Consider the following 14582-nt stretch of genomic DNA (forward strand, 5'->3'; position numbering starts at 1 on the left):
AAAAAAATGATTGAAATAAAAAAAATGGAATTGAATTGAATAGTAAAATAAATTATATTGAAATTATGTATAAAATTATAATAACGGCATTACGTCTGACGTGTCCCTTTTAATCAATTTTTGACAGTGATTTGAAAAATGTCTTGACTTATAGCACTTTACAGCTAGTTTCATAAAGGCTCCAACCGAACCATGTGTTAAAACCTGAAGACGATGGCAGATTTAGTGCAAAAATATAGAAACATTGACTTGTATTTTTCTGATGAAACATTGGATCAGACATTTCATTGCAGCTTCATTATAATGTTGTCCGTTGCCTTTGAAAAGTGCCGGTTATGTAAAAAAATAAAAAATAAATAAATAAATAAAAAGAAGAAGAAAGCAAATAAAGGTTCGCTCTTGCCTTTGCGTGCACATGCAAGGCGTCAAAGGGCCCCCACGTCACTCGGGCTCGCTCGCCCGACTGCCGCTCGCTCGCTCCTCTCGCCATTGGCATTCACACCCGCACCGCCACCGGAGCACCAGCACGACCCCAGATAGTCCACACCCAGGCACGACTGCGGACCGACACCAAGACCATAAAGAGGCAAGGCAAGCTCGATTTCACTACTGAGTTACGAAAGTATGGACTTTTTTTTTTTGTCAAGTGACTTTTCAAGTGACTTTTTATTTAATTATTTATTTATTTATTTTTACAATTTTAAGATACTTCAAAGTCATGGAGCTAAAAGTTTGCCAAATGCTTAATCGGCAGACTAAATTATGATTACACAGTAGCTTAATCTAACCGGAAATGGGTCACAATTAAGTGAAGATTTCGGCCTCGGGACAAATACTGTAAAGAGACTTCAAAGTAGATGTTTATTTTCTTCCACTATTACTAATAAAGAGCAAAAATCACCCAGCATTGATGCGTTTTTACTGCCTCATTTCGAGGGGATGCAGTCTGTCTAGCTAGCGCGACTTTACATATTCCAAAAAAAAAAGTTTTTAAAAGAATTTCCGACTGAATTGTGGAATATATAAGATCGAATTGTTTTTCATCCTTTGTGTACTATTTTCACTTTTTCTTTTCTTTCTTTTTAAAATTGCAGTGGAAATGAAATGAATGTACTATCTCGTGAGTAACGGATGATCTTTGGTCACGCACTCGATGCTGTGACGTAATGCACATGCGCAGTTGTCTTATGTTATAAAATGTTGAGTAAATGACCCCACGGGGTTTTATTTGTTCGATTAAAGAACACAAACATAAATGTATAATCTCGTATTGAGGCTTTTGTAATTTCATTATTGATCTATCCTTTAACTTTTGAGATGTTAAAAATCATATTTGTGATGGATCCATACAATCTATTATATGTTGCTTTGGTACATGCAAAATAACAACTTTACTGTTGCCATGTTATGTAAATTGCAATTTAAAAAAAAAAAAAAAAACTACAAAAAAAAAAAAGCTACCGCGACTTTCAAGATTGAGTTGACAGGCCCACTTGTCTTGACTGCAGGCGCTTTGATTGTTGTTTGCAGATGAAGATGATGAGAATGACGCTGGCCTTGGCCCTCGTCTTGCTGCAGCAAGCCAGCCAAGGTAACACAAGCGGCCATTTGCATTTTGCACGGTGGACGCCATCACGATTGCGCAACATTATTATATAGCACCATGCAGCTTCCATCCTTTTAAATAACTTTTTTTTAAAAATTGACTTTTTGCATGAAAAATGTAGGATAAGTACCGAGCTGCTAATTATTTATTTCTAATCCTAAAATGTTTACCTTAACCATAGTTTAACGTTACAAATTGGTCACAAATGAAAATGACATAATTAAAGAAAAAAAGAGCAATTTTAATATTTTTCCTTAAAATCGAAAAGTTCATGAAGACCTCCAATTTGAGGGGAGAAAAAAAGTTGATATAAGTTCCCCATCTTGTTTGAAATCGACAACAAAAATGATCATCCAAATACAGCAAGATTTTTTTTTTGTAAATGTCACAAAGTGGTCATAAATAAAAATTGTAATTGAGACTCCACAATAATCTGATACCTCATTTTTCAACAGATACTCAACTCTGCTCTAGGCACCGATACCAACCAAATATTGATACCACTACTATATACCACCCCCCACCCCCCCCCCCCAAAAAAAAAAAAAAAAATAATTAAAGAAAAAAGAACAATTTTAGTATTATTGCTTAAAATGGAAAAAAAAGTTCATGAAGACCTCCCATTTGAGGGGGAAAAAAATTGGTATAAGTTCCCCACCTTGTTTGAAATAGATAAGAAAAATGATAATCCAAATACAGCAAGATTTTTATTTTTTATTTTTATTTTTGTAAATGTCACAAATTGGTCACAAGTGAAAATTGCAATCGAGAGTCCACAATAATCGGATACCACGTTTCTAAACCGATGCTCAACTCTTCTCTTGTCACCGATACCAACCAAATATTGATACCACTAGTATAATAAAAGCCCCAGCACCACAAAAAATGACATAATCAAAGAAGAAATGAAGAGCAATTTTAGTATTTTTCCTTAAAATGGCAAAAAAAAAAAAAAATCATGTCAGTTTTCTTTCCTCTAATTGAAATGTAGACCAATTGAAGACCTCCAAATTTGAGGAAAAAAAAAAATTGGTATAAGTTCCCCACCTTGTTTGAAATTGATAAGAAAAAAGATAATCCAAATACAGCAAGGTTTTTATTTTGTTATTGTTGTAAATGTCACAAACAGGTCACAAATGAAAATTGCAATAGAGTCCACGATAATGGGTTACCACATTTCTAAACCCATACCAACCAAATATTGATACCACAACTATATAAAATCCCCGCATTCCCCCCCCCAAAAAAAAAATTACATGAGAAATTTTAGTATTTTTCCATAAAATGGCAAAAAACTACTCACTCAGTGGCAGTAATACGTGGAACATCTCTGCTTTTTCTAGCGCTGGCAGAAACCTGCTCGGCCGAAAAAGGAGCTGTGGCCGTGTGCAATAAGGGTGACGATGCAGAATTAACTGTTGATGCTGCTGCCACCGCAAACGACTGGACATTCAACTGCATGAAGTACACAGTTCCTGACGGCAAGTTAGCTGATGGGAAACTGACGGTTTCAGGCCTGGAAATAGCAAATGCTGGGGTGTACGAGGCCACCTTCGACAAAGACGGTACCTCCACCACCGAGACGTTCCACGTCGGCGTTTCTGGTGAGTTGACGTTTTATGAAAATGCTGCCACTCCCATCCCCTTTCCCGGCGACCAATCCATTTGATAAAAGCAGCCTTGCCAAACGGGCACATTGCAAACCCAACTAAACCATCTTCTGCCAAAAAAAAATAAAAATACATACATACATATATATATATATATATATATATATATATACATACATACATGTTGGAAAAAAAATTGACGTTTTGACAAACGTGTTGTGAATAGTGTTCATTTTATTCGCCATTTTTAAGTTTAGTTCCAGTTTTAGTGCAGTTTCAATCATGCTTGTGACACGCAGCGAGGAGGTAGGACTCAGACGCAGAGTGTAAGTTGGCCAACAAGGCTGCAGCTTTAATCAATTGAACCAAAAAACACCTCTCAAGGAGGGAAAAAAGGCAGAACAAAAAGAGCTCCAAACTGGAGATTAAACAAGGGCACTCAAAAACAGGGACAACTAAAGGTGCTCCGCTAGGGAGGAAAACAAGGGGCAAACTAAGGACGCAAGACAAGGCAAGGCAAGACAAGTCAAGACAAGACAAGACAAGACAAGACATAGGACAAGGACTGTGAATCAAGGACTGTGAGGACGCTTCCATGCACTGAGATGTGACACTTCGGCACTGAGGGGAGGAATCAGGTGGCTTTTATGTCCGGGTTGATTGGGAACAGGTGGTGGTGATCATGGGCGTGGACCGGTAATCAGTGAGCTGCAGGAAGGGTAAGTGACCTGGGGTGAGATGAGAGTTAGTAATTTCAAAATAAAACAGGAACCTGACTGTGACAAATAAAAGCATGACCCGCCACTCTGGTGGCGGCGTGACAGCTTGTGAGTTTTTATCATAGTCAACCTCATCCCGTTTTTGAGTCCATTTTTAGTTGACTACAAATCAAGCATTTTTAATCTATATTTTAGTCCAAGAAAACATTATTTTATTCATCTAGTTTTAGTCAACAAAAACTGTCAACGTTAGTTTTAGTTAGGAGAGTCATTTTTTTTATCCTTGTATTTTTCTTTTTCATCAGCAGATTGTTGAAAATTTCGGATCTAAAATATTTTACATCAAATTTCCTCTCATCTTTTGGATGAAAAACAACTTGACGCACAATTACAGTATGTCAACAATTGGCTACGAGTGACTAGTGACAGATTAGCAGACTAAAGATTTTACAAAAATCATATTCTTGTCACGTTTTGTTCCTGAACTAAAAATGTCCATGGATTTTAGTCCAGTTTTTATTAAAGGGATACTTTTACTTATTTAGCCATTTTTGGCAGTCAAACATGAATATTTTGTCGATAATAAATTTGATACTTTCATTATTTTTCATGTACAATTAGTACCTTTAAAAACACATTTTGCAACTTGCTGTCGACTGAAAATGACATCACAAGGGGTCAGGTAACCAATCACAGCTCTTCTGTTTTCTAGGTTTGGTCATGTGACATTCACAAGCTGAGCTGTGATTGGATACCTGAGCCCTTGTGATGTCATTTTCAGTCGACGGCAAGTTGCAAAATGTGTTTTTAAAGGTACTAATTGTATGTGAAAAAATAATTAAAGTATCAAATTAATTATAGACAAAATATTAACTTTTTATTGCTTTAACGTGCTAAATAAGTGAAGTATCCCTTTAAGTGAAGTACATTTTCATCGTCTTCATTCGTCGACAAAAATGCATATTGATTTAGTCCCAGTTATTGTTTACTAATGAGGATTTTAGTTTAGTCTAGTTTTAGTCCGCTGAAAAATGTGTGTTGATTATTTTTGTTCAGTTTTTGTTGGGGCGGCACGGTGGCACTCGGGTTCGAGTCCAGGCTCCAGCCTTCCTGGGTGGAGTTTGCATGTTCTCCCCGTGCCCGTGTGGGTCTCCTCCCACATTCCAAAGTTAACTCTCTGACTACCAAAAACGTTCAATCACGATTAATAAAATCAAACGTTAAATGACGTCAACTACGGGTTTTTTAATTTTATTTTTTTTAATCTATGGGCAGTGCAACATATAAGTGCAGTGCTGCCTGGTCAATGGGTTGTGGAATCAAAGACACTCACTATGGCCACCAGATGGCAGCTTTGTATCTCTTCAATGGGCTGCCCTGTATCAAATTACAATGAAAGTTGACAAAATCTGATTAAATAGTACGTTTTCAAGGATGACGTGAACGATAATGTTTTGATAACGTGTGGCAATAAAAGAGTTAATTGGGTGCTCCGAATTTTCCCTAGGTGTGCTTGTGTGCGTGGATGGTTGTTCATCTCTGTGTGCCCTGCGATTGGCTGGCAACCAGTCCAGGGTGTCCCCCGCCTACTGCCCAGAGCCACCTGGGATAGACTCCAGCACCCCCCGCAACCCTTGTGAGGACGAAGCGGTCAAGCAAATGGATAGATGGATAGTTTTTGTTGCCGAAAATTAACACTAGTTAACGTTTTCCGAAAACGTTTTTTCGGAGCTTCATCAAGGTTGTCGAACGTGTCTGTAAACAATGCCGATTGAGTTCCAAATGGGACTTGAGTGTGACTTTGGTCTTTTTCAAGCAGACTTTGGACCGCAAGCATTTTTCATCGCGAACATCATTGTTGTACTTGAGTGGTTGCTGCATGCTGCGAGTCGTACGACTGACATGTGCGCTTCTTCTGGCAGTCGAATGTGAGGCCGGTGACTGCAAAAATGTCAAAGGCGGGAAGGTCACGTTGAAATCTGGATTGCCAGCTGAATCCACCACCTGGAGCCACAATTCCATCCCTCTTGCAGCTGGTAATGCTAAGGACAATTTGGAGATCCCCAACCTGGGTTTCCATCACATCGGGACCTACAAAGCCAGCGATGGTACTGCTACCCCAGTGTCTTTCACAATGTCTATTGATGGTGAGTGTTTGTATTTTCCTCTCTCGGTCTGTCGCCTTTATCATAGCGAATCCCGTGAAGGTGTTTTTTTTTTTTTTTTTTTTAGTTTGGCGTGAAACAAACAAAAAAAATTGCACAGTCGTCTGCCGTCGTGCGTCTTCTGCAATTCACTTCCCCCGCAGTTGATCGTTTTGCCAACCGCTGCCACAAGATGGCGTTGGGGCACTGCTTTTCTATTTTCACGTTATTTTCTCTTACGACCCCCACAACTTTTGTCGCATCAAATAAAATAAAAATAATCTTTTTTGGAGTAGTGTTCATTTTTATCCGGCATTTTATAATTGAGTCAGTTTAAGTCCAGTTTCAATTAGGGATGTAACGATAAGCACAATATTGTGATATCGTGATATTAAAACTGACAGAATATCATCATAATGTTCACAATATTTAAATGCAGCACATCTGTTAAAAATGTTGATTTCCATTTGTGCAGTTGGAGCACCCTCTGGTGGCTAATTTTTTAGTGCAATTTAATTTTCGTTAGGGATGTTTTGGCCCTTCTATGTTTAAAATCTACGCCAATTGTCAGATGAAGGGGCACGTAATATGCCTGTGAAGCAAGTCAATATGTGGAGGAACTCAATGTGTGCGTGCATTAATGACACAACATAATAATCATAATGTCATAATAAAACATAATAATAACATAACATTGATGTTATGTACAAAAGCACATTTTTTTTTAGTATGAGCTCTTTTTTTTTTTTTTACAATATTGTGACCTTTTTTCAATATCGCCAACCTCCCCACAATATCGTGATAAATATCGTATCGTGAACTTCATATTGTGATAACGTATCGTGACCTTTGGATATCGTTACATCTCTAGTTTCAATCACGCTCGTTAGTTTTTAATCATAGTTATTCCACCCCTAGGGATGTAACGATATCCAAATATCACGATACAACATCACAATATGAAGCTCACGATATGATAATTATCACGATATTGTGGAGAGGTTGGCGATATTTACAAAAGGTCACAATATTGTAAAAAAATGAGGTCATACTAAAAAAAACACAATATTGTGCTTTTGTACATAACAGCAATACATATAAACTACCTTCAATCTCTAATAACACTTAATATTGAGGCACTTAATCGCTACTGCAAGCCCACATTGAGTTCCTCCACATATTGACTCACTTCAAAGCATTTTGCTATCCCCTTCATCTGACAATTAGTGCATTTGAAACATAGAAGGGCCAAAACATACCTAATGAAAATTAAACTGCACTACAAAAACTAGCCACAAGTGGGTACTATAACTGCACAAATGGAAATCAACCTGACTTTTTTAACAGATGTGTAGCTTTTAAATATCGTGAACATGACGACGACGATATTTTGGCAGTTTTAATATCACAATATCGCCGGTATCGTTACATCCCTGTCCACCCCATCCTGTTTTTATTTCGTCTATTTTTATTCGACTATAAATCTAGCGTTTTCATATTTGGTTTTAGTCAGCAAAAATTTCAACATTATATTATTATTTTACGACTGTATATATATATATATTTTTTGTCAGAAGTTGAACATTTTGGATCTAAAACTATTTCACATCCGATTTTCTCTAATGACTTTTATGCAAAACACACAATTAAGGTATATCAACAAGTGGCTACTATGGCTCCATGCTACAAGTTATCAAGCTTTAGCAGTCGGATTAACGTTATTGTTGGAACGTTATAGCCGTTGGCTTTTTGTTTTTGTTTTTTTGGTTACAAAATCATAGTTTCATGTCGTTTTTGTTCATGAACTGAAATGTCCATAGATGTTAGTCCATTTTTTATTAGGGATGTAACGATAACAATAATACCGTCTTATCGTCTAAACTACCACAATATCGTCGTCGTTATGTCACGCTATTAAAAGCAGCACATCTGTCAAAAAGTCCAGTTGATTTAAATTTGTGCAGTTCTAGCACCCTCTGGTGGCTGTTTTTTTTTTTAAGTGCAGTTTTCACAAGGCGTGGTTTGGCCCTTCTATGTTTAAACCGATTTAGTCGCAGGTATTGTTTATAAATGAAGGTTTTAGTCAACATCTGCCTTTCTTTGTATACTCATGAGCAATTCAAAACGTGTTTTTTACTCTCCAACTCTGTAGTTTTTGCATGATGTCGCGTTCGTTTTTGCATTTCAAAATTCAAATCAAATTGATTTGTCATTGCGCAATTTTCAGATCAACAAAATAACACTAAACAGCCTCAAACTGATGCAGGCCCAAAAATGTCAAAACAGGAAGTTGGCAAACATTTTCGGTCTCACTCAATTGAGCTCAACGATTTCATTGTTACCTTTTTGCTCTCGAATCGTTCGATGCGCATCAAAAACTGGTTCCCGGTCTTTCAATTCCATGGCATCGTTTTTCGCCTACTGCTTGGACGTTTGGTGACATTTTACAAGAAAAACTTGCCAAATTTGCAAATTTTGCATCAGCATGCGAGCGATGACTGTGGTGTTTGTGAACGTTCACACCGATGTCAGTGGCAGCCGGCAATGTATATTTTCAATATTTAGTTTTTTTTTCCTGAGGACTAAGAGTGTGACGATATATCTGATGATAAATCGTAATACTTTGTCTCCCTGAAAGATTATCGATAAGCCTATGCAAGCTTCGCGATGTTTGTAGTTAATATACAGCCACTATAAACAGCTCCATTGTTCATGACTTATTGAGCAATCACTTGGCGGGGCCACTAGGGGGAGCACCTCATCAGAGTAGCAGGAAATGGATGCAAGTCTTCAGGCGAAGAAGACTCATCAGCTTATTTTTACTCGTGTTTATCGGTCCAGCAAAACTGACTCAGTTTTTCAATTTTAACATTTTTAAATATTTAATTTTTTTGACTTTTTGAAGCACACAATTTCTGAGGAATATTAATGTTGATTTAATTGGATTGAATGCTTAAGTAATTTGATTTTATTTATTTTTGCAAGATGACACCAGTTTGAATATTGTGTTTCAGTGACGGTACAAAAAGAAACGATAAACATCTGTTGATGTCTTGAGGAGTTTTATCGTATATTATCGTGGATTTATGACCTAACCAAGATATCGATAATCGCGGTATCGTCATATCATGAGATAATTTTTATCGCCAGCCTTGTATCGCGTATCGTGAGGTACCCACAGGTTCCCACCCCTATTGGGGACTAGGGATGTATTTGATATCCAAAACATCACGAAACGATATTATCATGATTTGAACGTCACGATCCGATAATTATCACGATATTGTGGAGAGGTTGGCGATACAAAAAAAGTCACAATATTGTAAAGTAAAAAAAAAAAAAAAAAACATACTAAAAAAACCCACAATATTGCGCTTTTGTATATTACAGCGGCAATGAAAAATATAACATATTTATTACGTTCACCTTCATCTGACCACCAACGTGCCTTTTAAACATAAGGGCCAAAACATGCCTTGTGAAAATTCATAAGGTAGCCACCAGAGGATGCTAGAGCTGCTCAAATGGAAATCAACCCGACTTTAACAGATGTGCTGCTTTTTAATATCGTGACATGATGACGACGATATATTGAGGCAGTTTTAATATCGTGATTATCACCATATTGCCGGTATATTGCGGCCTCAAAGGCTGAAAATTTGTAAGGTCATGTTACTTTGAAACATGTATCTCATTTACAGAAATTCAGACATGGAAGTAGATGTTGACTTAACCTGCTTTCTCTCCTACAGCCCCCCGCCCACCGCCTCCCCCCAAAAAAGCAGAATTTGAAAATGGCAATTGTGGAAAACTTCCGAATTGCCATCCCACGCGAGTCATCCTGTTGCTGCCGCTTGTGCTTTTTCTGCTTCTGGCAGGTCTTCCTTCCAAACCAAAGGAGGTAACCCTTGAAGAGAACAAATCGCTCGACTTAGGCACCACCGGCGTGTGCGGTCACACCAAATGGACCTTCAATGGCAAGCCCCTGGACGCGAAGAACGTCAAGGACGGAAAAGTGAGCATCGCCAGTGCGAAACAGGAGCACAGCGGCCTATACGTGGCCACTTCTGGAAGCAGAGTCCAGACGTTCGCCGTCATCGGTTGTGGTGAGTTTGTGCTTTGCCGGGATCGATCGCCTGATGCCACCAAAGCGCAACACTTCAAAACAAACAAGTACAGTCGCACTAAAGTAAAAAATCAACTATTTTATCCGCCATTTTTAAGTTGTCTTAGTTTTATAAAAGTCCAGTTTCAATCACACTTTTTTAGTTTTTATCATAGTTAATCAACCTCATCCGCTTTTATTGAGTGCGTTTTTAGTTGACTATAAATGTAACATTTTAGTCTTTATTGTAATTATTTTATTTGTCTAGTTTTAGTCAACAGAAACTGTCAACGTTTTAGTCAATTTTAGTCAAGACAATCACTTAACCCCTCTATTTTTTTTTTTTGGTCTGCAGATCGTTGAACATATTGGACTTAAAATTATTTCACATAAACTTTTCTCTCTTCTTTTTGATGAAAAATAACACAATTACAGTATATCTACAAGTGGTGATTAGCAGAAAATGTCCATAGATTTTAGCCCAGTTTTTTCTGAAGTCAAAAACATTTGAAGTCAACAACACTCGTCATACTGATTTAGTCCCAGTTATTGTTTATTAATGAGGATTTTAGTTTAGTTTTAAACCAGTGAAAAATGTGCGTTGCTGAAATTATTTTTATTTTTCGTTGACATTAACACTATTGGGCAGTTAAAAAAAAAAAAAACACACACACAAACTATGTCCAGCAGGTGACAGCATTGGTTGAGCTCACGTATATCAAAACAACATGGCGGTTGGTGCCAAGCAGATTTTGGGATTGATCAAAATCTTTATCAGCTTAATAAATTTTCCACAAAAAAAAGAAAGACATAACCTCTAATAATACAGCAATATCATAACTATAACCTCTATTAACTATCCCTAACCCTTTTTAGTGGTGACATTATCACGACAGCCCTACTAAATATCAGTACAATTAAATTGATTAATCACCATTTTAAAAATCGAGTCATTGTAAATATGCTAAATTGTGAAAATGAATTTTGTCTTCCGGATTATTAAAAGCTGCTGTTCTTATGTCTTGTTCCGTCCAAATGTTTAATAATTAATGCTAATTATTTTCGCAAGTTGCAGAAAGTTGGACGGCTGCTTTACAAAACATGCAACGAATGTTACATTTTTTTTTTTAATATTCAAAACTGATTTAGAATCAGTACAGTATACACTATTGTTGTCTTACATTTTGCACAGCAATGTTTTTTTTGTATAAATGAAACATTTAAAATAAATGTTTGTTGAGTTTATTAAATTAAAATGGATTAAAATCAAAATCGTCCTGAATGAATTAAAAAACAAAAAACGAAAGTGCTTTTGGCCATATTGGCCAGCTTAGCATAGCCCAGTCTAACTCGCTAATGCTAACAATTAGCATGATACTCGCTGCACTTCTATCCCTCAAAAGAACGCCTATTCATCACAAAAATGCTTCAGGAATGTAGACAGAGAAGCCTCATAACATTCCTTACCTCTACGCTGCCAAAAAAAAATCAACTTTTATTGGCATAACTTGATCGCGATTTTATCCTTCTACTCGTTCGACTCTAATGTGGCTACAACTTAGTTGTGTATCAGGACACGCGGAACCACACTGCCCCTAAGTGGCCACATCGAGTATAACATACACAAACGAACAACGGCGAGATAGTATAAAATAATTGAAATGAAATCCATTTTAGGACATTTCAAATTGATTCTGAATTGTAAATGAGAATCGCGATTCTTATGTGGGGGGTGTGAAAATGGCTGGCAGAAAAATAAAATGTTTGCTAACGCTCAAAACGGTGGCTCCCCCTTCAAGGAGGAATGAACATCAAGGCGGATAAAGCGGACCCCACCTTAGGCCGAAAGTTGACGCTGATGTGCGAGACCAGCGAGAGCGGCGCCGTCGAATGGCAGAAGGACGTGAAAGAAGGCACCCGGACCAAAATGACGGGCAACACCATCTCCTTCAAGACGTTTAAGGCCAGCGACAAGGGCCGCTACATGTGCACGGCCGGCGGCTTCATCTCCGCCGCCGTCAATGTGAACGACAAAGGTAAGCGGCGCAGTCCGTCTGCAAATATGTCCGCTCTCAACATTGTTTTCTTTTTTTTGGTGCAGTAGCCATCGCCGCGCTGTCCGGCCCGCCTCCTCTCTTGATGCTGGCGCTCGGCCTCGTTTGCCTTGTTTAGAAGAGAGCGCCCGGCCTGCCGGCCTGGCTGGTCAGGTGAGCCCGAAGCTCCGCCCACTTTCCAGGTGAGGAATAATGTTTGCACTTTTCCCTCCTCGCAGGTTCCTGCAGCCTTCCGTCCGTCCCTGGCTAGGAGACGATGAACGCACGCGCCCGCCCGCCGTTGTCAAAAAAAAAAAATAAATAAATACAAAAGAATAAAATGACAAAAAAATATACAAATAAAAAATAAAAACACACAAAAAAAAAGAAAAATATTTAAAGCTAAAATAATGAGATTGAATGTAGTGCAGTTAAGTTTTCTTTTCTTTGATGTTTTGTTGTTGTTTTTGTTGGCTTGTCCAGATCTCCCTTGAAAACGGGTTTTCCAAAGTCTGGTCCGGCTCTTTTCACTTGATTCGGTCCAATTTGGCTAATTTGGTCACATTCAATTCGGCTAATTTGGTCACATTCGGCTAATTTCGTGTCATTGGATTAATAAAGTGCTTCAAGCCCAGCGTGTGTCTGTCTTTTGCATTTTGGAGCCACGTCAACATCTTATTTTTTTGTATGGAGTGGCAACATCATCCACTGAAATGTGACATTGGCATGGATATTTTCTTGCCGAGGTGTTGCACGATGATCAGCGACGTCAATTCCAATTGCTTTAATCTAGGGGTGTCAAACATACGGCCCGTGTGCTGGATCAGGCCCGCAAATGGGTTTAATCCGGGATGTGAGATTATCTTGTAAAGTAAAAAAAAAATATAAAAAAAAAATGTAATGTTGGACTAATCAATCAGCTGGCCACAATCAAAACATAGGTTTGTAATTTCAAGCAGTCCTCAGATGAGCAGTGCAACTTGTATGGGGAATCATCCAGGATGTCATTATTTTAGACACAACTTAAACTACGGTTTAATTATTATTTTTTTTGTAATCATACACTGACATAAATGTGTTGAATACGATACAAATTCAATTACTGGTAACACAAATAGATATGACATTAACGTCCTTATAACGTCATTAACTGCGCCACAAAATGCATTCTTGGAACAATATGCAAAACGGGTCGATTTAACACGTCCCGGAATGTATACCGGCAAAGTGTTGCCGCGTTACATATGCATTTGTGTTATTTTGCGGAACAATGATTACAGTTGAGCTCCATAATTTAGGGCTGGTCCACAAAAATCTGCGTTTAAATGACGGCAATTGTTTTTAAGTTATATACCGTTATTTTACCGATGCGGCCCTATTGTGTGGAAATCTGGGGAAACGCATATAAAACAAATACCGACCTTGTCTTTAAATTGCAAAAGCGTGCCATAAGAATTATTAATCGATCAAAATTTAGAGAACCAACACATTCACTATTAAACTAAATATAATGAAATTGTATGACTTGGTTGAGTTCAAAATAGCACAAATAATGTACAAAGTACACAATAATCTACTCTGCCACAGTACTCAGAAGCTATTTGAAATTAGACACAGTCCTTATGAGATAAGGGGTACAAGTGTCTATAAAAAACCCAAAACGAGAACAAATATTAAGCTAAGGTGTGTTTCTGTAACAGGTGTAAATTTGTGGAATGATTTTGGTAATGAGCTGAAAAGATGCAAGTCACTTGCTGAGTTTAAAAAAATATTTAAAAGAAAAGTTCAAGAGCAATATTTAAGTCTGACATAAGCTAGTATAATTGTAGCGATGTAATTTCCCCCCCCCCCCCCCCCGATGTACCAGAATGAGTGTAATGAAAATTGTATATGTGAGTATACGCTATGAAATGCTGACAGCATTACTGACAGTAATTTGTACCGACTATGACTATCTGGTCTTAACTGGAGACTTTAACATTGATGTTGACAACAACTTGGATAAAAATACCAAAGAATTTTGTAATATACTTGGTACTTTTGGTATCTCACAACATGTATAAGGTCCAACACACAATCAAGGTCACATTCTTGATCTCGTCATCTCTAAAGGTGTTGACATTTTATCTCTTGAGGTAAAAGATCTGGCTATTTCAGATCATTCCTGTGTGTTTTTTGAATTACAAACAATCCCAGAGGTTCAAACAACTACTGTCTCTATTAAAAAAAGGTACATAAATGAGAATACAAGCAACATGTTTATGGAATTAATGGCTGCATCACCAACTGTAAATGCAGAGACCGTTGATGAACTTCTGGATGAATTCACCTCAAAAATCTCGAATGTTTTGGATGCTGTTGCCCT

At 37.7% G+C, this 14582-nt stretch overlaps 1 protein-coding gene across 4 annotated transcripts; it reads left to right on the forward strand.

Annotated features, from left to right (window-relative positions):
• Positions 1-400: 400 nt before the first annotated feature.
• LOC144030796 (uncharacterized) lies at positions 401-12851 on the forward strand. 4 transcript variants are annotated; one of them, XM_077537377.1, is made up of 8 exons: positions 401-591; positions 1509-1591; positions 2950-3210; positions 5858-6082; positions 9958-10185; positions 11984-12220; positions 12286-12391; positions 12457-12851. In XM_077537377.1, exons 1-7 carry the CDS (start codon positions 416-418, stop codon positions 12354-12356), a joined length of 1281 nt encoding a protein of 426 aa, XP_077393503.1. In that variant the 5' UTR covers positions 401-415; the 3' UTR covers positions 12357-12391; positions 12457-12851. The 4 variants fall into 4 exon arrangements, with proteins under 4 accessions (XP_077393503.1, XP_077393505.1, XP_077393506.1 ...); XM_077537379.1 differs by having other exon boundaries at positions 401-586; positions 1531-1591; XM_077537380.1 differs by having other exon boundaries at positions 457-591; positions 1531-1591.
• Positions 12852-14582: the final 1731 nt, after the last annotated feature.

Source organism: Festucalex cinctus, chromosome 11 (genome assembly GCF_051991245.1).
Source record: "Festucalex cinctus isolate MCC-2025b chromosome 11, RoL_Fcin_1.0, whole genome shotgun sequence".
Taxonomy (NCBI): Eukaryota; Metazoa; Chordata; class Actinopteri; order Syngnathiformes; family Syngnathidae; genus Festucalex; species Festucalex cinctus.

Bases quoted from the DNA above. Each gene is read 5' to 3' on its own strand.
- LOC144030796 (XM_077537377.1), top strand. From the start codon at position 416: ATGCAAGGCGTCAAAGGGCCCCCACGTCACTCGGGCTCGCTCGCCCGA. The intron at 3,211-5,857 runs GTGAGTTGACGT...TTCTTCTGGCAG, and splicing joins GTTCCACGTCGGCGTTTCTG to TCGAATGTGAGGCCGGTGAC. The intron at 6,083-9,957 runs GTGAGTGTTTGT...TGCTTCTGGCAG, and splicing joins TTTCACAATGTCTATTGATG to GTCTTCCTTCCAAACCAAAG.